The 27,710-nt window shown below is 39.1% G+C and overlaps 1 protein-coding gene across 2 annotated transcripts in view; it reads right to left on the reverse strand.

The window, feature by feature from the left end:
• Positions 1-1,438: 1,438 nt before the first annotated feature.
• Positions 1,439-27,710, reverse strand: part of RNASEH2B (ribonuclease H2 subunit B) — a 59,073-nt gene continuing 32,801 nt past the window's right edge. The window contains exons 5-11 of one of the 2 annotated variants that reach the window (XM_039520781.1): positions 27,187-27,304; positions 19,199-19,263; positions 17,480-17,585; positions 14,138-14,219; positions 10,948-10,990; positions 8,459-8,539; positions 5,569-5,696 (exon numbers count right to left, since the gene is read on the reverse strand). In XM_039520781.1, coding sequence (XP_039376715.1) covers positions 5,589-5,696; positions 8,459-8,539; positions 10,948-10,990; positions 14,138-14,219; positions 17,480-17,585; positions 19,199-19,263; positions 27,187-27,304 — 603 coding nt within the window. In that variant the 3' untranslated portion in view covers positions 5,569-5,588. Of the gene's footprint in view, positions 1,990-5,568; positions 5,697-8,458; positions 8,540-10,947; positions 10,991-14,137; positions 14,220-17,479; positions 17,586-19,198; positions 19,264-27,186; positions 27,305-27,710 lie in introns of those variants that run through there. The other variant, XM_039520782.1, reaches the window with a different exon arrangement.

Here is a 27,710-nt window from a genome sequence, read left to right on the forward strand (position 1 = left end):
TAAGTGCCTTGGTCAATTGGGCCCATAGTTAAGATTCATAAAAATATATGGCCAGTCATTTTAAAACTGTTGTTAATTACTAGTTTACAATATCTATATTGCAAAATTTCATGTTAACAGCAGTTTGGTAAAGGCAATCATTTTTGCAAATACATACCATATGCCTGATAGAAACAGTTACAGTGCATGTTACTAAGCAGTGGGTTTTGGACCACATAGGGAAGTTATGTCCTCTCATATAATCCCGCTGCTGTTCTTGCACATACAATCTACGTTCTAAATATTCTCAGCAGGATAGTTTGATTGAAACTCAGTCCCCTAAAATTTATCATGCATGCACAGAAATTAAGATTCTCTCATTATTTGTTGGCTTTCCACTTCCCCCAGATAATCCAACAAAATGGAGTAATCTGTAAAAAGGTAAAACCATCTGTTTAGTTCTAGTATCAGAGGGGGAGCTGTGTTAGTCTGGATCTGTAAAAAGGAACAAAGAGTCCTGTGGCACCTTAAAGATCTGTTAATCTTTAAGGTGCCACAGGACTCTTTGTTGCTGTTTAGTTCTAGTATCATAAAATGCACATTTTCAGTATCTTATCCATTACAAACATATTAGCTCTCAGCCTTCTTATGATCATATTTTTATACTCCTGCCTTTATACCGAAAACACTGATTCAAGCGTAAACATTGTAGAATGATGCAAATCAAACTACTATAATTTCAGGAGGTGAGGGTGGACCTTACTCACATAACAGATTTTTAATTTATTCCCAAATTCAGAATTTAGCAGCAAGGGGATTTTTTTTTTGCCCAATTTTTAATGCTTTCCTATCTGTAATGAAAATTCTGCTTCCCAGCAGAGTTTGGAACCTACAACATAAGAGACGCGCCTCAACAATGTACATAGATATGTAACCGAATCTTATTAAAATTGAAATAGTCACCACTTAATCAGAAGTTTTATAAAAGAGTGAAAATTATTTAAAATCCTACAGAAACACGGCATTTTTAGGAGCTGATTCTCAAACCTCTGGCCTTGATCCAGCCAGGGCCGCCCAGAGGGGGGGGCAAGAGGGGCAATTTGCCCCAGACCCCAAGCCCCACAGGGGCCCCCACGAGAGTTTTTCGGGGCCCCTGGAGCGGGGTCCCTCACTCGCTCCGGGGGGGCCGGAAAACTCTTGCGGGGCTGGGTGCAGGAGCTTCTTCACTCCCGGTCTTCGCCAGCGGGGGGTTCTTCCGCTCCGGGGTGGAAGGACCCCCCGCTGGCGAATTACCGCCGAAGACGGAGCGGGACCCGCCGCCAAAGTGCCCCGAAGACCCGTGGTGGGGCCCCCCCGCCGCCGAATTACCGCCGAAGACCGGGCTGCACTTCGGCGGCGGAGGGCCCCCGCCGCGGGTCTTCGGGGCACTTCGGCGGCGGGTCCCGGAACGGAAGGGCCCCCCACTGCCGAAGACCCCGGAATCCTCTGGGCGGCCCTGGATCCAGCAAAGTACTGAAGCATGTGCTTAATTGTATGCATGAATTCTATGGATATCACAAAGGCAAACCTGTCAGTGGGACTGCTCACGTATTTCAAGTTAAGCATGAGAGTACATGCCTTTGCTGGATCAGGGTCAGAGTGCTCAGCACCTTGTAGGCTTGAGCACTTGGGCCCTCACCAAGCAAAGCATTTAACCACGTGAGCAGACCCACTGGACTACTCACATGCTTACATTTAGACATGTGCTTAAAGTACCTTCCTGAAAAGGCCTTACAGAGCAATATTGTATTAGCTATAAAATTTGAAGCTGCATATGATTAATACACAGCTTGTTCAACAATGTTATCTGTTGACATTAACTGTTTCTTAAAGCTTAGGGATGCCTTGTTCTACGAATTCACTTTTAGAAAGCACATAAGTTTTTAAAAGCTGCTTGGAGAGTATGAAAAGTGATATAACCAAGCCTCATTGTGTTCTTCATTTCTTCCTCTGACGGCTTTTTACTGACATCTAGAGAGAAAAGAAAACAAACAAACATCAATCTATTCAAATAAGAATCAATGCATTTTATTCTCGCTCTTAAAGAAGCTAGAGAAAGCCACAATCAAACTTCTGTATACAAAACATCACTGAAGTTCCTTAAATTTCAGATCCACATCCAAGCTTTGCTGTTTAAGCCCTCTTTTCCATGGAAAATCAAATAATCAAATAGTCACTTCCCAAATAGAGCTAGTTTTATTATTTTAGACTGCAGATTATGTGAAAGTCCAACCCTGAAAAATCCCTGAGAGCTATCATTTCCATCCACAGGATATTTTCCACACTCAGTGAGGTCACTCCATTTGTGATATGCAATTTTAAAAAATGTGAAGGAAAAAAAATTGGTCTATCCCAAACAACAGCTATAAAAACAGGGAAAAACATCAGATACTTACATGCAAATTTAGCAAAGACCTGTTAATCCGGGGGAGGGGGCGGGGGAGTAAAACCACGTTTCTGTAGCAGTGCTGGGATACTGTTTAGTACTAAACTAACCAAGCAAAAAATGTCACAGCAACACCTCCTAATGACCATTCTGCTACTGCTGGCCTTTCATTGTTACTATATTTAAATCCTCATTGTGGTCGGAAACATTATTTTATGTATCTGGCACAATATGCTTTTTATAATTTCTTACAGCTTCGTGTTAAGGAAGTTTCAAAGTTGCAAAATGTATTTTATGCTTTCCTAAAGGGAAAGGATATTTTAAAAAAAAATTATCTTATTTTTTTTAACCTGAAAGGTCTACTGCTTTTGGAAACAGCTTGTCATGCATGAATTTCTGCTGGACCAAAGACATTCACTAATAAAATTACTATTGTTATAAGTTACTGCATGGCTGACAGCTGTAGTTGAGATGTGACATACTAATGCAGAATGCATCTGTGCTCACAGGAAGAACTCCAGACTTGCCCTGGCGAGCAGGGATGAATGTAGAATTCATGTACAGAAAATTGGTGCAATAGATAAGACGTCAAGATAGATACTTTCCATCTGTAAGAGACTTGTTCTGTCGGTGACCTATCCTCCACCCACTCAGAAGAGTTAATTTGACCTGCCTTTTTAAGAGCAAAGTTCACAACTTATTTAACTCATGTAAAGGTTTGCTTTGAAAACTGTATTTCATTGGCGCTCTGACTTTTAAAATTTCAAAGTGTAAAACCCAGAATCAGTGTTTGCTTTAGAAATCCATTCTCCATGCTTCTGCCCTTTCTTACATCTCTATCCTCAGCTTCTCCTATAACCCCGTCCAAGCTCTGTGTTCCATTCAAGCATTCTCTTCATTCACTCCCAACTCTGTGCCCTCTTCCTCACTGCCTTTTCAATGCTTGAAGCAGACTTTCAGCTAACATAAACCAAGCTTTGTCACTGTCTTCCAAAATACTTCTAAACCACCACATATTGCTTGACGCATTCCAGTTATGACAGCCATAAAAGTTTGATTTTCCCCCACTTGGAACTCAAGGGTGGGATTTTCCTAAAGCGCTCATCATTGGCCTAACTACTCCCACTGAAGTTAATTGGAATTCTACCATTGACTTCAATAGGAGCAGATAGGGTAATGCTGAGTGGTTTTGAAAACATCCTTAGACTCTAGGTCACAACTGTTTATGTTTAAAACTCTTACCAATTCACAAGAATGTTTCCTACAAGCTGATCTTTAGTATTCCATATGGTGCCACAATGCTGGAAATCCCTTACACTCCCAGGATAGAAAATTAGTACAGCAACAAAGTGACAAGGGAGGTCTAAAAAGAGTTGCTTATAACTGACAGGAAGAACACATATGTGATGACATCCGGTCTTAATTTTTAAGAGTTGTTTAGTTGACAGATATTGACTTCAGAATTTGCTGAAGGGTCTGGTGAATAAGGGCTGAAGACAGTTATAGATCAGAGTGATCAGAATGTCATGGCTCTGCATGGTTTTCTTTCTTTCTTTCAAACCCACAATGTTCTGAGATTTATCTTTCGCTTTGTTTCCTACAACTTATTTGTAAAGCAGTGAACAAATATAATTAGATTAACATGGATTACATTGTACGTGTGTGTGAATTATTTCTTTATTTCATTGTCATGTCAGTCCTTCCATCCCAACTTCCTTACACAGCAAAACAAAAGTTGGGGCACCCAAGAGTGGAATTTTAAAAAGCATCTAAATGATTTAGGGGCACAATTTCAATAAAAAAATCAATGGGATTTGTGCTCCTAGAGTAGAACTGGGGGAAGTTTATTTACTGAAAAATGCAGTTAGGGGTCCACCAAAATGATCTGTGAATGTGTGTTAAGTTTGCTGAACACTTTTGACTGAACTGAAAAAATCAAAACCTTTTGGTAATGTTAAAACAAAATGTTTCATTTCCACTCGAAAAACTGTTTTGATTTTAGGCACTGCAGTAAAGAGCTGGATCCACAAAATGGCTGGGGAGGAGAAGGTCCTTCTGCCTCACTTGGACACTTTAGCCAAGTGGCTCACATGGGAGACTGGGTTCAATTTCCCTCTGAGCCATTACAGGAGAGCACCCTAGGCACTAGGTTATGGGATATTCTGGTCTGCAGCTTTCTCAGTCTCTCCTGTTGAAGCTATTCCCCTGTTTATAAAATACATGAATAATCAATGAGATAGAGAGACTATTGGATGGTGGTTAGGGCACCCCCTTTTGCTTATTTGGATTTATTGAGATTTGGCCATTAGGCTTCTTTGAAAAGCTCAGTCTTTGCCTTTAAATAAACGTTTGGCAACTTATTTTGGAAAGAAGCTATGATTCTTGGAAACAAACAGTGAAAGATACATAGATTTTTTAGCAGATTTATCACACAACTTTTCAGTGATCCTATAATTTTTCAAGAAGCTGTAGAGGTGTATATGCAGGGAAGCACTATGAGGGCAAGTCTACACAGGGATAAAAGACCCACAGGCCAGCCGCGGCTGGCCCAGGTCAGCTGACTCAGGCTTGTGGGCTAAAAATTGCTGTGTAGATGTTCAGGCTCAGGCTGGAGTCCCAGCTTTGGGATCCTGTGAGGGTGGAAGGTCCCAGAGCTCAGGCTCCAGCCTGAGCCCAAACGTCTACACAGCAATTTTTTAGCCCTGGAGCCCGAACCAGCTGACCCAGACCAGCCAAGGGTTTTTATCTGTGTAGACATACCCCAAGTGCCACAGCTTATCTAAAACTCAGCATACGTCTATGAATACAGAAAACACAACAAACATTTGTTTCATACATCAATTTATTATGCTTTATTAGTTTTGTTATTTATTGCAATTACAACAAAAACAACACAGGAATTCCAGTTGCAAAGATAACATGCCCTAAGCAGCTCTCACATCATGTGTTTTGACCAGGGCTAATAAGGAAACCTTAAGAAGCTGCTCTAGTCTGATTTTATACAACATGTAAATCTCAGAAATGTAACACTCACTGGATCCAAAAATCCTGTTTCAAAATCCTCATTAGCTGACGGACTAAATAAACCAACAACAAAAAAACCCAGGGGAAAAGGGTTAGCTTTAGAACGATAGTAACTACAAAAATAATTATGTACCAAAATATATGTTTTAGTTTCAAATCTTTATTTTGTTGCTTTAGGTTTTGCGCTAAAGAAAGCAGACATGGTTTTCATTCCAGTCTTGTCAACTTTGGCCAGAGCTTTCTGAGCAGCAGACATCTTGCTAGTTGTCTGTTAACGAAATGAGGTAAAAAGAAAAAAAAAGAAAAATTACTGAGCAAATCTACAGGAGGGGATGCTAATCTACAAACTCATACATACTGAAATCAATTAAAGGTTTGCTTGGTTTCTTAGTCTACAGTATGCAGCAGGGAAAGATGATGTGGGATAAAATTGAAGGAAAAATACTTACAATACAATTTTGAGATTTTTCAATTGAAAATAGTTGTCATGAATGATTTAACCTCAAAGACAGAGAATCTGTTAAAAGAACAAGGAAGCAAAATATCTCTCCCTCCTGCAGAATGAGGTATCCTAACTCAAATGCTTACTTTGGATAATCCTGGAGTGTACCTTAACAGGAATAATGCATGCAATATAACAGATGCATACTGTACCCTGTGACTCAATCTCGTGATTATGTTGTCAGCAGGCTGAATTACAGCCTTGAATTACAGATAATGAATAATTCACACTGATTTACTATCGAAATCTTTTAGAACAGTGAAATAAAGGGAAAGAGAGGAAAGGACACTAACGATGAAAGAGGTAACCAAGATTTGAAAAACATGTTGAGGCCACTGGGACAGCTTCCTAGACACTGTCACACCTAACACACATTTTATGTGCCACGTTTTATAGAGCTGACCTCTTTCCTTTCTTACAGTTTAAAATAGTATGCGTCACATCTCTACCATTTTCCCTATTAAGAAATCTTTGCATTGACCTTTCCTTCTGATAGTCCTCCTACTGTAGGACTTCACAATTTCACTCAATTGGGGTTCAGCTATGATGTTATGGACAGGATAATGATATGCCACCAACAGTAAGACTATCTGCATTACTTACAGTGCAAACAAAAACACTGCCAAAGTAATTTAAAAGTGCAGTACACTGAACAGAACCCACGAGCCAATTCATCCTTCCCAGATGCTCTTAACTACATATTTTGTTATTTCAGAAGTAAATCAAATGTAATATTAAAGCTTTCTTCAGACTTCTTTGTATGTTCGTGCCAAGATTCAAAACTGCATGTACATGGTATGGGAATGGGGAAAAAATGGAGCTTTTGAGTCATTTATCACAAGAATTTAGGGGCACTCCTCTACCTACTTTCAAGGCTGTGGAACGCCCCCTTGGAATGACAAAATGGTAGACTCCATTGGACTTCCCTGAAAACTTGCATTTAAGATGGTAAATTAGGCAGCTTGGTATTGATTTACTTTATTAACCCCCACAAACAACTGCATCATACAACATCTGTGGGCAAATTAAGACCTGTTTGAAAATGTCTGGGAATTTAAATCAATGTTGCCTCCCTTGTCCCTTTTTTTTAAAATAATACAATAGCAAACTAATTGCACTACCGTTTTCCATAATAAAAAAAAATCGTTTACATTGCTGTAGTAGCTTTCATCCAAGGGGCTCACAAAGCTTTATAAACATCCACTAAGCCTTGTAACATTTGTTTAGTAAGTGGCTATCTAAGGCCCACCACTAAAACCCAGTCACCAGGCTCTAGGCACCAGCAACAAGCAGCTGTGCCTGGGCTGGCGCCTGCTGGGGGGGCCGGGGAGGCGGGCGGAGGACCTGTGGCCGGACCTGATCCCGTCTGTCCACCGGCCGCGGGCGCGGACGCCCTGCGACCGGCTCCCGGGGGGGGCGCCGAGGGCCGGGCGGCTCACTCCCGCCCTCCGGCCTGGGCGGGCGGCAGCGCGAGGCCGGCCGGCTCGCCCGTGGAGCTCCGCAGCAGGTGCCCCGCGGAGGTCCGCTGTTCCGTGGAGCCCCCGGAGCGCAGCCATGGCAGGGCTCCGCCGCCCCGCCCCGGGGTGACCCTGCTCGGGAGGACCCAACCGAGCCGGGGGGGGGGGACCCGCGCGGGGGACGGAAGGGCGGCGCAGCACACCGCGCTGCCTGGGGCAGCCTATTTTCTAGAGCCGCCCCTGCCAGTCACCTTTGCAATTATTTAAAACATTGCACTGCAACACTACACAACAGTTTAGGATGGGAAATTAAGACTTATGTCAAATGGAAACTGCAGGTAGAATTTAAAGAAGCAGAATGTAATTGCTTTCACTAATTTTTTTCCAGGACTCTGGAATCAACATTTCTATGGTCCTCTTATGAAATGTGCCAAGATAAATGGTGATAATATATGGTCATGACCTTCATTATAAGCTTTTTTGATTGCTTCAAAATTTTCTGACCTGCCTTATTCACAAACAATTAAGTATCTCAAAAGAATATTGACTGCTTTAGAAGACGTGGCAGGATCAATACATTAAGGGGGTAAAATACCAGGAAGAGTAAAAGGACAGTGCTGCCATGAGAACAAATGGATATAAAATGACCAAGAGTAAATTTAGGCTGGAAATTAGAAGAAGGTTTCTAACCATCAGAGGAGTGAAGTTCGGGAACAGCCTTCCAACTGGAGTAGCAGAAACAAGGAACCTAACTGGTTTCAAGATGGAGCTTGGTAAGTTTATGAGCAGGATTATATGATAGGGTTGTCAGAGATAGCAGGGAACTGGACTCAATGACCCAGGAAGTCACTTTCAGTCTTTGGTTCTTATCAAGGTGAGCCCACCTACAATACAGTATATTGATTTTTATTCAGAACATGTTGAATGTACTTTCCGAAAACATCCATTTTATATTTGGTTTTCTGACTAAGAGGCACATTGCAAAAAAGGGGGCTCCTGTAGAGCTATTTGACCAGTATTAAAACACGCTTTAACAAAATGTGAGCATGCACACACACAAAGCACATGTACCTTTTTGTTCTTGAGATCACTGCTGTTAAACTTAGTATAGTCTTCTTCTGCTTCCACAGGTGCATCTGAGAATTTCCTTTTCTGAAATGTTAGAGTGATGAAGTTGCTCTGTCAACCACTACTGTGATGTACACACATTGAACATTAAAGCTGAAAAGGCCTGCGGGCTTTCTGGTGTAAGCTAGACACTGAAATGGCACAGGCAACTGAACAAGTAATATGCAATATTCATAACAGTCTCCTCAAGAAACAGGAGGATAAACAGTCTCTCTTCACTATTCAGAGAAATTTGGTTAGTTTTGTAGGAAACACATTATCTTCTCTTTTGCCCACAGAAGACTGATTTATAGAATCACTTACATACACATTTGAATTTCCATCCTTTGCCTTTAGTTTTTAATTCAGAGACTATTTGACTCATCTTTATGGATTAGTGCTGGAAAGTATTATCTACTGGCCAAGGAACAGGGGACAAAACTGAAGTCCTCATGGTCTCTTGGGAATGGAAAGCACCAAGCAATCCTACACTGGGAACAATGTCTAATCTGTTTGTTGTGTACAACCTCTTTTGGGATCATTACCTTCCACAATCTGGTAATGTTCATATGTTGACTTGTTTGACATACATTCACTTGTTTGACATACATTGACCTGTTTTTGCTCAATGCTCTCCAATTTTAGTTCAGTGACAATCTAAGAGCTTAACTGTTCAAGTTGCTAGCTATCCTTAACTACTATTGAAGTCAATGAAACGCAAGGGAGTTCAGCACTTGACATGATCAGGCCTTAAGAGTGCATGTTTTTTCCCTAAGCTGTGTGTATTTGGCATTTCACAAATGAAATGAGTGCTTTTTTTTTTTTTTTTTAAATTTTCAGAGACAATTACCATTGCCTTAATATCCTGTGAAATCTGAGCTGCGGCCTTTCTAGTTTCTGTGCCAGAGTGAGGATACTGCAAGTAACTTGAATGGTAACCATTCCATTTTAAATCCCTATTTTTCACTCTATTTATTGGGACTTGTGATCTCTCTCACTCTGGCACAAAAACCAGGTCTGCATCTTAGATTTCTCAGGCCCTTAGGACCAGATCCAACAGCAGCTTTTTTTTTTTAGTTCAATCGGAGTTGGAACAGGTCCTTTGGGAGCTAGTTTTCTTAAATGCTGCACTATAAGAACATTTTTAAATGACAGCCTAACAATAAATGATGATGTCCCTCTTTTGGAATCTTCATGTTTTTAACTTTCAGTAAAACTTTTGCAGTTCAGCTCTAAGTGATCTTAAGTATTTTGCGTGGCTATGTATTATGATCTGTCAGCACCAGACTTCCTACCCTGAAAAGATATAGTGATTACAATGCAAGATTGGTGGTTACAATTAATGGGATGGTTGGCATGTGTCACATGAAGAATTCAGACTTCCTCAAAAAATCTTGTAATGGAAGAGTTAGCTTTGTAATATCCCCCAGCTAGTGGACATTTGTAACTAAACTCTAAGGCTCCTGTGTCTCTCTCCCTTCGGAAATTTATTTTAGATTATTATTTAACAAACAATTACTTTGTATTAGTAAGACACATATATCAGATCTGTCTTGATTTGTAGGAACCATACATTTTGTCCTTACAAACACCTTTCTTTCACATAAAAGAAATTTTAAAATAAGCTAAAACAGAAGGTTTAAAGCAAATCAGATTTCACCTAATTTATGCCTTGGTCCTCTGAAGCAGTGAGATAAAAACATATTAAAGTAGCATTTTAGGCCCTGAACCTAGAAAGATTTACACATGTGCTCAACACACCGTGAGCAGCCATGTGGAAGTCAATGGGACCGCAGACATTATTTCACAGTCAAACTATTGAACAAAATTCTAAAAATGGCTTTAGCTGTAATCACACTGCTGATTATTTTTAGAAGTCACTAGACCTTTCTAAAAAGAGATTCTCAGCACTATCCAAACAGCATAATAGACATTCATACACATTGTATAATCCACATCACAAGAACGCTCAACAGGGTTAGTGTAACACCTAATGAATATCACTTGGCTCAAGACAGAATCAAAGGCCACAGTTACTTCCATGTGGTTGGATAGGTGTAACTTTAATGAAAAAGACATGCGGTCATATAGTCCCATCAACCTACCAACAAGAGAGGCTCAAATGTTTTGATTTTTCATTATAAAACAGGAAAAAAATTATTGGCAAAAATTGTTCCTGGTTTTTGACTAGCTACAAAGATGACTGAAATTTTGATGAATAAAAAATAGAAAAACATTTGGCAATATTTTTGTGATCCATCTTCCCCTGTATTTCTGATCAGTGGTACTACAATGCAGGTTTGCTCCTTACTGCGTATTTTTTAATGCTTTGTCCAGTCTAGTTTTAATTGCCTCAAACATTTGAGAGAGACTAATTCACAACAAAACATATCCATCAAGAAGTTTTATTGTTATTCTACCTTAACATTTTCCCTATCTTACTATTTTCCTACCTTTAGTGGGGGGTCTGCTTCTGGACTTGTAAGTTCTGGAAGCCTTCAGAATAAAAGATTTTAAGTTACAGTTTTAATATAGAAACAAATTAATATATTGGAATAAAACTTTTGAATATGTTAACTTCAAATTACATTCCTCTCCCACAAAGAAGGCATCAATGCTAATCCCATCAGTCACCCTCAAAATATTTTCCACTTCATTTCATATTACTTTTATGACACACTAACGATGAGAGCCAAGTTTTCAAAAGAAGTGGCTAGCGGGGTGCCCATTAGGTTTAATCCTCTTAGGTGACAACTGAAAGGGGCCTGAGTTTCAGAAAGTGTTGAGCAAACACCCTCTGAGAATCAGTCCCCTTTAATGGTGTCAAGTCGGACACTCAAAACTGAGGAAAACCAAATCACTAGTTACTTCTGAAAAGCTTGGCTATGATCTATGAAAAGATATTTTATGGACATTTTACACTTCTGAAGGATAAACTGCTAGTACATTCCTAGGCCCTGATCCTACAATATGTTGCATGTAGACTGCACGTGCACAGAGCCCCAGCAAAGCACCAGGGGATGCCACAGTCTTCTTGCAAACAATGAAGTGCAAGATCAGGGCCCTAATCCAGGATTACCTTCTGAATTCACCTATGACACAATATAGGTTAGATTTTAAATTAAGCCCCAGAAAAATTGCGTTGGGATGGAGATAGCAGCTTATTGAGTGAGAATGGAGAGGCAGTGCAGCTTAATAGCCAGAGCACTACAATGGAACCCAGGAGTTCTAGGTCCTATTCCTGGCACTGAAACTAGCCTACTGGGTGACTTGGGTAAGTAACTTCACCTCTCTCTGTCTCAGCATCTCCTCTATAAAATGGTGATAACAACAACGACTTTTGTAAAGCACTTTGAGAGAATGGATTAAAAGTGCTATGAAGGGCTAGGTATTATTATTATAATTATTAGTATATTTCTACTAGCAAAATATGCTGTTTACATTCACAATGCCAACCTAGACTTAATAAAGAGAGCTCCACTCCTCCTAAGAATGGCCATACTGGGTCAGAACAATGGTCCATCTAGCCCAGTATCCTGTTTTGCGACAGATGCTTCAGAGAGAATGAACAGACCAGGGCAATTATTGACTGATCCATCCTGTCAACCAGTCCTGACTTCTGTCAGTCAGAGGTTTAGAGGCACCTAGAGCACGGGGAAGCATCCTTGACCATCCTGGAGAATATCTATTGATGGACCTATCCCCCATGAACGTACCTAATTCTTTTTTGAACCTGGTTATAGCTTTGGCGTTCACAAAATCACATGACAAACAATTCCAAAGGTTGATTGTGCATTGTGTGAAGAAGTACTTCCTTTTGTTTGTTTTAAACCTGCTGCCTATTAATTTAATTGGGTGACCCTGGGTTCTTGTGTAATGTGAAGGGGTAAATAACACTTATTCATTTTCTCCAAACCATTCATGATTTTATAGATCTCTGTCATATCCCCCTTAGTCATCTCCCTTCTAAGCTGAACAGTCCCAGTCTTTTTTTAATCTTTCCTCAGATGGAAGCTCTTCCACACCCCTAATCAATTTTCTTGCCCTTCCCTGTACTTTTTTCCAATTCTAATATCTTTTTTGAGATAGAGTGACCAGAACTACACGTAGTGTTCAAGGTATGGGCATGCCAGGGATTTATATAGTGACATGATATTTTCTCTCCCTTTCCTAATAGTTCCTACCACTGTTAGCTTTTTGACTGCTGCTGCACTTCAGCAGATGTTTTCAGAGCACTATCCATGATGAAGCCAAGATCTCTTTCTGAGTAGTGACAGCTAATTTAGACCCCATCATTTTGTACATATAGTTGGGATTATGTTTTCCAATATGCATTACTGTGCACTTATTAACACTGAATTTCATCTGCTATTTTGTTGCCCACACACCCAGTTTTCTGAGATCCTTTTGTAACTCTTCCCAGTCAGCTTTGAACTTAACTATCTTAAGTAATTGTGTATTGTCTGCAAATTTTGCCACATCACCGTTTACCCTCATTTCCTGATCATTTATGAATATGTTGAACTACACTGGTGCCAGTATAGATCCTTGGGGGACCCTGCGATTTACTTCTCACTATAGTGAAAATCGACTATTTATTCATTCTCTTTGTTTCCTATCTTTTAACCAGTTACTAATCCATTGAAGAACTTCCCTCTTATGCCATGCCTGAAGAACCTTTGGTGAGAGACCTTGTTTCAAAGTCTTTCTAAAAGTCCAAGTACACAATATCCACTGGATCACCTTTGTCCACATTTGTTGATACCTTCAAAGAATTCTAACAGGCATGATTTCTCTTTACAAAAGCTGTGTTGATTCTTCCCCAATATATCATGTTCATCTATGTGTCTGATAATTCTGTTCTTTGCTATTGTTGGCACTGAAGTTAGGCTTCCTGGCCTGTAATTGCCATGATTGCCTCTGGAGCTTTAAAAAAAAATTGGCATTACATCAGCTGTCCTCCAGTTATCTGGTACAGAGATTGATTTAAGTGATAGGTTACATACCATAGTTAATTGTTCAATGAATTCATATCTGAGTTCATCCAGAGCTCTTGGGTGAATACCATTTGGTCCTATGACTTATTACTGTTTAGTTTATCAATTTGTTCCAGAACTTCCAATACTGACACCTCAATTTGGAACAGTTCCTCAGGTTTGTCAACTGAAAAGAACGGCTCAAGTGTGGAAATCTCCCTCACATCTATGTGATGAAGACTGATGCAAAGAATTCATTTAGGTTCTCGGCAATGGCTTTGTCTTCCTTACGTGCTCCTTTAGCACCTTAATAATTCATTGGTCCCTCAATTGTTTGGCAGGCTTCCTGTTTCTGATATACTTTAAAAAAATGTTTTGCTGTTAGTTTTTGTGTCTTTTGCTAATTGCTTTTCAAATTCTTTTTTGGCCTCCCTACTTATACTTTTACATTTGACTTGCCAGAGTTTATGTTCCTTTCTATTTTCTTCAGTAGGATTTGACTTCCTCCTCCAATTCCTACTCTCCTCGGATATTTAATAAGTGACAAAACTATCTCTCTATCATTCACTGTAACTTAATGGTCAAAGTTATAATATTCAATAGAAAAGGTCATTTTCAGAGCAATGTGTGTCATATAAAGCTAACAAATAATTAAAACAATACTTACTGCAAGTACTTAGATAGCTCAACACTCAGATCTTCAGGAATATATTCTGATATTAAACCATGGGCATATCGTACATAGTCATCTGAAAGTTAAAAAAAAAAAAAAAAAGTGATTCGGGGAAGAGAGTGCATCCATGTTATACAGTCACAGGACTCCTTTCCAATCCATGCTTCTGTATGTCACTATAACCCATGATGATGAACTAATGCTAAGAAACTACTAACAGACACGTGATCTTTCTCTTTGTTGGGGAGTTTATGTTATATGACACTTGTAGGTTTAATTAAAAAGCAAGGAGTTGCTATGCTTACTTTGTCAGCACAGATGTTATTAATCTCTGTGGCATGTACTTTACAAAACCTGTTTGCTTTCTGAGAACACTAAACATAATGTATTTTTTCTGCACAATTAATTTTTAAAAAATGCTGCAGAAGTAAAAAGCTGACTCAACAAAATGTGTAATCATTAATTTTAAAGCATCTGGATCCTACAATTATTTGGCAAGAGTTTCAGTACTAAAATATATTTCTGGCTTCAACTGAAAACAATTAGATGAGACAATGAGTCTATTTCAAAGCCTTGTACTTAAATGTCAGTATTTTATGAAAAATGCCAAGGCATATCTAAACATCACTGGCAAGACAGGATAATTATCTGTGGAAATATGAACTACGAGAAGCTGTTTTCAGGACAGGAACTCTTGCTATAAACGTTTTTCTGGAAATCAAACCTTTGGCAACATGAAGTCCTAAAACATCTCTTTTTCTGTCCCCCTCCCCACAAACAAGGCGTAGATCCTGCAAACTCTTCTATCTGTGAATAACTTGACGTCAATGAGGCTATTAGAGAGCAATTTTATTCACATGCATAAATGTTGGCACAAGCAGACCCCAAGCCAATACCTTGCCTCTTAATTAGCCTTAAAACAGCCAAGCACTTCAACCCCTCCCCCGCCCCCAGAACTACATGGAAGCATATGGTAAACCAGCTCCCAGAGTAGCAAAGATGTATTTCTCCTGTGTCAGAGATGGTTTGTTACACACAGTTACATGAAGTTTTGTAATAGCATGAAGGAAATTGGCACCAAAACAGATAAAATTAATAAACTGGCCCCAGTGTGCACATTTTAGCTATACTGGCACCAATTTCCTGTGTGCTTTACAACAAAAAAAAGCAGATTTGTTTCTCAAGTATTTCCTCCTTCCTTAACCCCCTTTAGTATCCAAAACCATAAAGGAGTGTTCCAGATCCAATACACTGATTATGAACTTCACCCTTATACCCAATCTATACCTAAATAGAGATGTTCTTGTTATCCTGCTCTTCTTTTTATGGCACTGAATTGTTAGGTCAAGTCAGTTACTACAGCAACTCTTCTGTCAGACCCAGATATGAAGCTGCATCACCCGCGCCCTCCAGAAATCTTTACTGGCTTCCTTATTTATTTAAAAATCCAGTACAGAGTTTTCCAAGGAGTTCCTGCTGCCACCCTAACCCATAACCTAACTCTTAACCTGCTGCCAGCTTTTCCATTTATTCAGGCCATTTGCTTCTCTTCTCAAATGTCAGAGAATTTTGTATCTCCCTTCCTTGTCTTTTCTCAGTGGGCTTCTCCCACACTGCTCTCACCATATGAAATAGCCTCCCTAATAGCAAATCTCATCTCAAATCCCATCTCTTTTCCCTGGGTTATATGACTCCCAACCTTCCTCTCTAATAAAACATTCAGATCCTAAATGCTAATCCTTCCTTGCTTCCCTGGTACTCATTCTCCCATTGGATGCCCTACAACACTTCTGCCTTACCACACCAACAGATGGTATCTGGTGGTTATTACTGTAATCTACACAGCTGCATTTACAGGTAGATAGTGAAGATTTCTGCCACACTCTTGAATCAGCAACTGTATCTCTTATCACTGAATGATGATAAAAAATAAGTGTTGAGTAAGTTCCCTTTGACTTTCTGCCGTTCCCTTTGCTACATACAGTAGTTAGAGACACTTTAGAACCTCCTCCAAAACTGACCTACCTTCAACCCACAATATTCGCTCCTTCAATGTAGTTCTTTTAAATCTAGACCCCTTTCAATGGCAAAACTATAATAAAGAATATACACACCTTCCTGTAAGGTAGGAGGATACAAGAGAAAACATTGTAGATTGAGACTAACAATAAATTTACCAAAGACAATGGTTAAATATAGTAAAAGATGGACCTGATCTGACAGTCGCAATTTCCTTTTATTTAATATTTTTGGAAGTAATAAAAAGTTACTGTTAAGGTAAAGGCACACAAGTCTCTCAGCACCACCTCCTTTTTGAAAATATATATTATAATGCACCCCCTATAAAACTGTCTAGATGTCTCTTAAATATCATTTATGCTTTTTCCTTTGATATCATTACTTGATAACTCGTTTTCCACATACTCAGTACTCAGAGTTCAAGAAGCCTGCCACGATTACCTGCTCCTTGTTTCCTTATTTTTAGATTGCATGCAGGCTTCTGAACCTCTTGGTAAAGTGAATCATCTCCTTTCCTTAATTTGCTCTAATAACTTTCTGAATTTGAATTTCTTCTCTTCAAATTTTGATCTTTTTCTTCATCATAGTGCATATTCTGAAGGGCATATCTAGGATATTTCATAATCCAACCCCTCTATGACATTGTCCTCAGGAAAAAAGGTGATCAAAATAATGGAGAAACTTTACAACTTAATGATTATGGTAATAACACTAACTCTTTGGGTGGGGTTTTCAAAATCACCTAAATCATTTAGGAACACAAGTCGTAGTGGCTTTCAGTAGGACTTGTGCGCACAAAGGCACTTTTGAAAAATCCCCCTTTATATTGTGTGTATTCAATATATTATTAAATCATAATTTATATTATGTGCATATAATATAACTATGCCTATACATACTGTATAGAGATAATTCATATCTATTATACTAAGATAACATAAGATGCACATTCTCTCTCTCTGCATAATCATTGCACAGGAATATGATCCCAACTTGAGTATTTGTTCTCTGAGCACATCAATGACTAGGGATGGTTTGCTGAATTGGCGCCTCAATTAGATCTCACTAGAAGCTATTCAGAACCCTTCTCCCTGTACATTTGGTACATTATACAGTTACCATATTTCAGGCACCACAGAACTCAAAACAGTCACGGCACCACTACAGTAACTACACTAAAAACATTTTGGGCAAGAAATATTTTTTAATGTTTACAAACCATTTAAAATTATTGTTAGATTCTAGTTGAGCATCTAAGCTGCAGGTATCTTATTACATAAAGATCTACTTCATTACAACTACACTTAGTATCCTTACCTTCTTTAACATCTGTGATTTGTTTGCCGCTGATAAATGTAGCCGATTGCACCCTTCCACCCACACATACATTGCTGCTTTTAAGTACTTTCACTGTCTGGTTGACCTATAAGGAGCCACAGATTGAAATGTCTAAATCAACGTTGTTATGTACATGTGTTAATACAGTGAAAAAGCCCTTGTAATTTGGTTTAAAGCACATAAAATGCTCAAGTTATGAACTGTGATGAAACTTAATATACATCTATAATGACTAGCATATGATCTTGAAAAATTAAGGATCCAGGGTGTTCTGGCCTGCTGCCTTTGAGACATGGCAGCTAGATTTGCAGCTCCACTGAGACGGGCTGGAATTTACAGTTGGAGCAGCCATGGATTTTACAGATGATTCATGCACCTGCTCAGAAAAGCAAGGGTTTTTCCATTTCTATTGGAATGGGAATGGAGTCCTGAACGGGAATGGAATGTAATCACCAGGATTCTGTAGGCCAGGGCATTGTCAGATTCAATATAAGAGAGAGATTGTCAATAGAGGTCACGGAATCCGTGACTTTAACAGACCTCCATGACTTCTTTTGCTTCAGCCCATAGGGCTGGAGAAGCTGTCAGGAGCAGCAGTGGGGACGGAGTAGTGGTCGGTGGTCAGCCCCTGCCACAGGAGCAACAGCTGGGCTGAGTCAGCCCCCGGGGCTGGAGAAGCTATCAGCCCCAACCCAGGAGCAGGGGCGGGGTGGAAGCAATGGCCAGCCCCCGGCGGGGTTCCAAATGTTAGCTCCCCCCCCCCCCAGGTATTTTTAGTAAAAATCACAGACAGGTCACAGGCTTTCTTGAATTTTTGTTTATTGTCCATGACTTTTACTAAAAATACTCTGAGAAAATCTTAACCTTATCAATAGATCAAGAACAGTATAACAATGCAACAGGCACCTGCAAAAACATAAATATGCAGCCGTTGATGTGAAAATGAGTATCAGAGATGTGATATATGGGCTCCTCCAGTGATATTTTTCCTTGGAAAAATTCCACTCAACCCACACTAGTACTTTCTGTAACAGGCAAGAACACTATTGTTATCCCCCCTACCCCTTCCATGACCATGGCAAAAGGTGGGAAGTAGATTATGTACTCGGGTTGGTAAATGTTAATGACAATTTTTCCTGGCTCCCTTACAACTTGTGATTGAAATACATTTAATCATTTTCTCTCATGTATGCCGTTGCAGTAGATCTATTCTGATTAAAATAATCTGCTTCTTTGTGTATAGCAGCGTGGACCTGACCCAGTACAATCTCTTTTAGGCACAGGGAGTGCGGGCAGGCTTGTTTCACGGGTGATGCATAGTTGCACGACCCCAGCAGTATTAGGGGAGACAATGTAGAGAGGTCACGAGGAACAGAGTTATTGCATCAAATCACAGCAGCGTCCAAGATGTGCTTCCCTCTATGTTTGGCCAGCTCTGCTGGCTGCTATGGGCTAGGGAGGGAGAAATGGTCATAGCCTTGCCTCCTTCCCATGCTTTAAGGCAAAGAGCAGTCCCTGAGCTCATGGACAGCATAGAAATAGCAACTGTAGCCTACTCTGGACCTTTCTGTGCCCGTGCAGGGACCAGCCACAGTCTGGTTCCATCTAAGAGGGAATCTGCTAGAAATCTGCTATTTCCTTAACACTTTATATTTGTCACATTCTAAAGTATGACAAAGCAAAAGAGAAATAGAATACCTTTTTCTTTAACCACTTCAATGTCTTCTCTTGGCTGTATTTATAAAATTTCTTATTGCCAATTTCTGGGATAAAACAAAACAGGGGAATAAAGTCATAATTGGTTTTCATTTTCAATACATGAAAAACTCAAAAGATGCACATAAGGCATGGAAGTTATTTCATAGTTTGCACGTCATCAGGGTAATAATACTGAAAAATATTGGAAATGCAGAAAAACAACACAGCAAGCTGATGTTCACAAATCCATGCAACTTGATAATTAACCCTAACCCAGCAAAGCACATGCTTTATTTAAGTATATGAATAGTTTCAGTCCCAATGGTTTCAAAAGTGGCTTCAATGAGACTATTTACACGATCAAAGTTGAGCACATGCTTAAGTGCTTTGCTGAATCCCTTTTGACACATGCTAACAGACGGTTACATTTATAAGTAATATGGTCACAGCTGTTTTTTTCGTCTCAGGTTCAGTTCCCAATCAATTTGTTGTTAAGCCTCATGTCTTAAACCTGGACTTTGTAAACAGATGCATCTGGCAGCAAAGGCAGAAAAAAGAATGATTTATAAACAATATTTTATTGTCCTTCCAAGCATTCTCCCCCAAAGACTCATAGGATGGTGGATAGCAACATTTTCTTTTTCATCACCTCCTCCTGCTTCAAAATAATTTAACATAAATGTCAAAGCAAACAAGTTGTAGTTCTTTAAAAAAAAGTGAAACACGCAGATTATTTGGGGAGGTTATCTTATCTATTATTTCTTAAGCACAATATAAATTAAATATGATATATGTATTAAAATATTTTCCATATCTGCAACTATGAGAGCATAAACATTCATTGCTGATGAATGATTAGTTATCTGGGTGTGCTAGGGCAAACGGGCGAGGAAATTACAAAGGTTTCAGGAAAATTTCAGCATAGAACTGCACACTAAATTAATAGTGCATAAAGTCAGGAAATTGAATGAAATGTTTAATAAGATGATATAGGAAACTTTAGAACACACAACAGTTCAATTGCGCTCTTTAACAGGTATTTCAACAGGGTTTAATAACCTAAATAATATTACCATAAATACATCTGTTTTAAGTAATTTAAAAGGTCTGATAACATACATAAGAACATAAGAACGGCTGTACTGGGTCAGACCAAAGGTCCATCTAGCCCAGTATCCTGTCTACCGACAGTGGCCAATTTCAGGTGTCCTAGAGGGAGTGAATCTAACAGGTAATGATCACGTGATCTCTCTCCTGCCATCCATCTCCACCCTCTGACAAACAGAGGCTAGGGACACCATTCCTTACCCATCCTGGCTAATAGCCATTAATGGACTTAACCTCCATTAATGTATCCAGTTCTCTTTTAAACGCTGTTATAGTCCTAGCCTTCACAACCTCCTCAAGCAAGGAGTTCCACAAGTTGACTGTGCACTGTGTGAAAAAGAACTTCCTTTTACTTGTTTTAAACCTGCTGCCCATTAATTTGGTGGCCCCTAGTTCTTGTATTATAGGAATAAGTAAATAACTTTTCCTTATCTACTTTCTCCACATCACTCATGATTTTATATACCTCCATCATATCCCCCTTAGTCTCCTCTTTTCCAAGCTGAAAAGTCCTAGCCTCTAATCTCTCCTCATATGGGACGCATTCCAAATCCCTAATCATTTTAGTTGCCCTTCTCTGAACGTTTTCTAGTGCCAGTACATCTTTTTTGAGATGAGGAGACCACATCTGTACACAGTATTCAAGATGTGGGCATACCATCAATTTATATAAGGGTAATAATATATTCTCCATCTTATTCTCTATCCCCTTTTTAATGATTCCTAACATCCTGTTTGCTTTTTTTTTTTGACTGCCTCTGCACACTGTGTGGATGTCTTCAGAGAACTATCCACGATAACTCCAAGATCTTTTTCCTGATTCGTTGTAGCTAAATTAGCTCCCATCATATTATATGTTTAGTTGAGGTTATTTCTTCCAATATGCATTACTTTACATTTATCCACATTAAATTTCATTTGCCATTTTGTTGCCCAATCACTTAGTTTTGTGAGATCTTTTTGAAGTTCATCACAGTCTGCTTTGCTCTTAACTATCTTGAGCAGTTTAGTATCATCTGCAAACTTTGCCACCTCACTGTATATCCCTTTCTCCAGATCATTTATGAATAAGTTGAATACTCCAGCACTAGGTTCATGGAGTTTCTTTCCCTTCCTGCAAACAACCAACAATGCTTTATTTATGATTCCTTCCGCATTTCCTTCTTTGAGGTTTATCCTGGCTCTTTCAAATTGCATACAAATATCTAATTGTTATGTACTTTTTGTGTGTGCATAGCTGGGGGTGGTGAGGGGCTGGGGGAATGTTACATACAAAATATAGTTTAATTTCACCTCAACCATTGTAGAAGAGTAAAAAAGTAAATATTTTTACATAGCAAAAAAGAAAAGAAAACTCCAAATACTATGCTTCATTTTATAACTGATCTGTTGCAGATAAAGTAGTTAGCTGCGATATTGTTGGCTACAGCCTTTTGGGACTCAAAAAAAAGTTTTTAAATGGGTCTTAAAAGAAAATAAGTTTGATAGAAGCAGAAAAGGGATACATGAACCTGTTGCTCAAAAAAACTATCATGATTTGGGTCCAAGAATATAATGTACAATTTTTGGATTTCCCTTATCTGAGAAAGTTCGAGGAGAGGACATCCTCTTACCATCCTCCCCCAATCCATGTTGAAAAATAGTTCAGGACCAGATTTCCAGGCAGAATCCCCAAACAGCATGAATCAGAGTGACTCAGTTAGGGAAGGAAATGTAGAATTGTGAAGCCATTTTCATTAAAACATATGAAAAATAATTACATTGAACCCTTCAGAGATCACTTTGTTTGAAAGTACTTTATGCACTTGACAGTTTGTACTATTAAATACTAGAAACTGGCAATATTTGAGACCTCTGAAGAATTGAAATGAGTTGTGAAAGTCACAAACTGCTGACAAAAGGATTCAATACTGGAACATGGATTTTACATGTAATGCACATTTGATATTGGTGAGAGTTAGCGACTGTGTTTGATAATATGAGAATATATTGGAAAGGCTTTTGTTCCCTAATGTGTCTGGTGCCTATAAAACTGGTCTGAGACATCTGGAAAGATTGGGTTTGAGAAATACAAATGGAATATAAGTGGTTCTACAATTAAATAATATGTTCAGCAATTGGGTAATCGCTATGTATACTTGGAAGTTTCCCTGATGTATTGTTGAACAAACTGCCTAAAGCACATTTTAACATCTATTTTCTCAGTGTTTTCCATAACTCAGAAACTCATATGGCCCCTTTTTTCCTACCTTCTGGGAATACAAGTTTGGCAATATTACTTAGCTATTCTAATCAGGGAAGTTTACTTGGCTCTTCATATTAATCACATCAGACAAGATCACAGTGCAACTTTTGCCTTGCAAAACGAAACTAAGAGTAACACTCACAAACTGAAGGTTATAACCCTTCATTAATCCTTTTCTATCATAGTCTCTCCCTCATACATGAACTTATTTTGAAATAATCCTCCTCACCCAGATCTAGTGAACAGAAAGAAGTAATTTCCTCCACCAATGAAGCAGGTGAATGCAAGTTCAGAGTGGTTTTTACACAGAAACAGAACTCTGACTGCTTCAGTGCCCTGGCCGCTGGGTGCCAGGCAGGGGGACTTCTTAATGTTAGCCCAGCAAGTGTAAACTATCAGTGCTCTAGATTCAGAATTTACTACCCGGATTCCCAGTGCTAGTTATGCTTTTTTTTTTTTATTTGTTAAGCACCGCCACCATGTTCAGTGCTGTCCACAACACAAATACTTCTTGCCCCAAGGAGCTTACTCTCAAATAAGGCAGAGTACACAGAGCAATGAGAGGCCTTAGTAGAGAAGCACTAGATTCTTTAAAAAAATGCATTAGTCATAATACCAATAGTTCTTGTGAACACTAGAGAAAGTAAGTCTTTAAGAGTGATTTGAATGACAAGCGAGTAGTGGGTTGGTGGAAAGGAAATATGAGATGTGATGAACAGTCCCGAGTGTATTTGTTACATATTAATGAGTGTGGTGCTGTAAAAGAGAAAAAATAGCTAAAGTTCTTGCTCCAAGCTACAATCCATAAAACAGACACAAATGGGACAAGCAGCACTTGGAGACCCAGAAATGGTTATGACTAAGAATGTTGTATAAAAACCACTGAATTAAAGTCAATCACATTTTTACATATTTCAAAACAAAATATAAAGATGCTGGCTTTCAGAGTTTGTTGCCAGTTGCTGAAATGGCTATACATTATATAAAATTATATGCATACATATTTTATGTATAAACAAAAGTAAATAATTCCCATTTGTTTAAAGGAATAAAAGCGCTTCCCAGAGGTTGCTTTGTTGTACTATAACTGCATATATTATTTACAGAACTAACACTGAGAAAAGGTTAAGGAAGAAGAACTTTTTATGGTAACCAATATTACATTTTTGCTACGAAATAATAAAATTTTATATATATTTCCTAAGGGCTACATTGTGATTTGTACTAGGCATCCATGCAAGGGAATAACCCACTCCCTCTTATTACCCCTACACAGTCTTCCTAGTCTGGGTGGCTCAGGAGTAAACCAGGTTATTCCCTCAGTGGAGTGGGTGGATAGAACCTTGGCTTCTCCTCCACTCGTTGACCAGCATGGGGGTGGGGCTGAGGGGACTGTAATTTACTTTTGGTACAAACCAGCAGTAAAATTACTACCACTCCAGAGCAAGGAGGAAGCAGGGAGAAACAGTGACCAGGAGGCATATCTGTGTGTCACACAGTGCCTTCTAGGGTTACTCATGGGGTAGCGCAGATTATGTGCCACCCCTTTGTCTAGGCTTTTGTGCCCAAACTCACAATCTAGCTCTAAAGTAAACAGTCATTCATATCTGCTAAAACTATGTGCAGTGTGAGCTTTTCTGAAGAGTTAGTTTTGAAACCAAACAAAATAATCTGCAACTCAGAACGGTAAATCTGAGCGCTGACCTGGGACCCAATCCTGTGAGATGCTGTGCACCTTTGACTACCACTGAAAGGCCTCTACAGACAAGACTTCCTGCTTTCATCCTTTGACGTGTGTATCATTTCTTTAGTCATTTACCCTCTTTTGCAAGCTAAGCACAGTTTTCCAGGCAGGCCCACATCTGGGTTACTTTATTCGTTGTATGTGTAACTGGGAATAGTAAGGACACTTTCTCCTTTCTTAATGAAAGTTTACTTTATGTCCCACAATTTCTTTCATCTATGTCGCCAGGCTGAGGCTAAGGAAGACAGAAATCTAATCTCTTTCCACCCTTGCTTTATAATTAAATCCTCTCATTTCTGGCTGCAGCCAGCATCCATTCAGTATTCCTGGTCTCAATAAATAGGTACACCTCTACCCCGATATAACGCTGTCCTCGGGAGCCAAAAAATCTTACTGCATTATAGGTGAAACCACGTTATATAGAACTTGCTTTGATCTGTCGGAGTGCGCAGCCTCGCCACCCCGGAGCACTGCTTTACCGTGTTATTGCTGAATTCATGTTATATTGGGTCATATTATATCGGGGTAGAGGTGTAGTAACAGTGTTATCAGTATGTTCTTCTTTGGTCCTGCTTTCTCACTGCAATAAAGGTGACTATTTTCAATGGAAGCGTGTCCTACTTTATGTTCAAATGAAGCTTTTTAGGAAGAAATGGCTAAACACGTACAACACAACCCTTACCCAGAGAGGACACAACATCAACTCATATTGTGAGAATATATCTGGTTCCCTAAAAGTTCAACATGCCTCTCCAGGTTACTGTTAAGTTACATGAAACAATAAGTGATACAAGTTTTAGTATTTTTCTTCTGTTTGTGGTGCTTATTGTTCCATTGTTACTTTTCAATTCTTTGGTAGTTATCCTTGTAACACTGCCTAAATCTTCCCTCTCAAAGCTGTCAGTGACAATTGCAGGCTACCATGGCTAGCAGGAATTGGTTGAAACAAGCCTTCTTGTTCACATACTGTAGCGCCTTGTAGGTGCTTTACACAGCATAGAAATAGAAAAACTGGTTGATTTTTTTTTTAATGGAAAAAGGCCAATGTGGAAGATTCTGTTTTCTCTAACTTCTGTATCCTTCTTGAATGATTACCTCTCCATTCAGTCAGGAGGTCAGCACAGAAGGGGGCCCCTATCTGAAAGACAGGACCCTTCGGGATTTTTACAAGTCTTAAATTTTCAGACGATATTGCTATGAATTATGCAGGCTCTTTTCCATGTCTGCCAAGCTTGTGCTATGAAAAAAGCCATGCATTTAAATGTATCTAACAAACATTTAGGGCCATATGTTGTCCTCAACTGACACACGAACTCCTAATAATATCAATGGGAATTCTGTGTAAAGATCAAGGACAGTATGTGTATACCCTTGACAGATGGAGTTGATTCAGGTTTTTTTTAATGCAGTTTATCACCTCATTCTACCAACACTCCTTTCAGAACAAAGCTCGCAATAGCAGACAACTGCTGACATTTTTATAATAAATTTTTCTTTTTACTTAATTTTAACACCACACCATAAGCTTGTGCAAAACTATAGGAACTTGTGTTGTCTCTTCTCCTTTCCTGAAATGCCTCTCACAGCCATTCATTCTCCCTTTTCCCCATCCCAGCTTGGGCCTGCTTACTCTCCATATACCGTGCTTGTAATTCACAGGGACACTGGTGCCACTGCTCCTTAGTGGACTATCCAACTGGCAAGAGAGTCACTCCAAGACCCATGTGATGCTCACCAACAGAAAAAGAGATATTGATCACAGGATAAGGGAACCATATCACTTTAATGATATATCATTTTTGATGCCACCAAATGGTGGAACTGCATGCTACTAATTTAGAGCTGCAGTATATAATTTCAGCCAAGTGCAACACCTTTTAAAATACTGAAATAAAGACCACTTTTAAAAGGAAGCCCCATCATTCCTTAAACAACCACTGAAGTGCAGCTCTACTCTGAGCCAATGACATTGAGGGGGTTACATGTTTATTGTCTCAATGTTTTTCAGATCAAACCTTTATAAGTGAAAAGCTGGTTGTTCTACTTGCCAACCCTGCAAACTCAATCTAGGATGTAAACACAAGATATGTGTGATAGAAAGAACCTATCACCCAAAGTAACAGAGCTTCTACACACTCAATTAGGCCTTCAGCAATACCTGTGCAACTGCAATATACAAGTGTAACTGAGTAAACAATTCTGTTGCTGATGCAAAAGAAGGAATAAAATCCAGCTCATTCACTTGTAATTTGGCAAAAACAGCCCAACTACTTTTTTTTTTATTGCTAAGATCAACAGATATAACTCACAAAATGAGAAGCATGGTAGTGCTATTATTACATAGTCACTTTTCAGCGTAAACTCGCACTTTTAAAAATCTTCAAGTCTTCCAGTAGAGTACAGTTTTGATGAACCTTTAGTAAGACCCCTCCTCTACTGAGAAAGCACTCTTTTGCTGATCCCTGATTTCACTGTAGTTGTGGTGGTTATAGTTGCAGTCATAGAAATGCACAGCTACATACATACACAGAAAAAAAAATAGAGTAGTACCTGAGAGATAAGTTATAAACAAAAGAGAAAGGTTTAATTTGCCAAACATGGCAGTTACTTTATGGAAGGAAAACTTTTTGCAAATTTAGGAGAATGATCAACCACATGAATGGATTCCAATAAGAAAATGCAGCAAGACATGTGGCAGATTACATTGGCACACCAAAGATGCTTGGTGAAACAAGATGTAAAAGCCAGTGCCTAGTGCTGTTGGCTTAGCATCAGAGTGGCTTCTAGTCCCACTGTGCAGAGGTTAACTGACACAAATAAATATACCCTTCAGAACCAAACATTAGCTGAAGAATTAGTCTGTTAGCTAAATTAACATCCCAAATTTTGTACCTTTTTCTTCTATCACATGATGTAGTGAGTCCATAACTCTTGCACACTGTAGCAACATCGTACAGCTAGAAAATTCTGAATCAACCACAACTTGATCCAGTGGTTGGAACTTTCCTTTCTGAAAAAAAAAAAATCAAAGGGATTATAGAAACATTACTGTCAACAATAGCAAAAATATAATAAACCATTAGATGTTTTATGGCTAAAGCCTTAAACCAAGGATTACAAAGGCTGGATTCCTAGTAGTATCACGACATATTCTGTTTACAGAGCAACAAACTATAAAGAAAGATTTCAACACCATAAATACTTACAGAGTACTGAACTTTTCACTTAGTGTGCTTAAAAAGGTCCAGTTTTAAAACATCACGGAGACAAACAAATGCAAAGTACAGAGGGTTTACTTTGGAAGATGACAGCATGTTATAGTAGTTAACGTGTACCAACAGCTTTTCTAGACACAACCTGCTGGATTAAATTCAGCATCATAACTTTCATTCAAATTTTGCTTTTTTCCTTTCCAT

This window comes from Mauremys reevesii, linkage group 1, assembly GCF_016161935.1.
Source record: "Mauremys reevesii isolate NIE-2019 linkage group 1, ASM1616193v1, whole genome shotgun sequence".
Classification (NCBI taxonomy): Eukaryota; Metazoa; Chordata; order Testudines; family Geoemydidae; genus Mauremys; species Mauremys reevesii.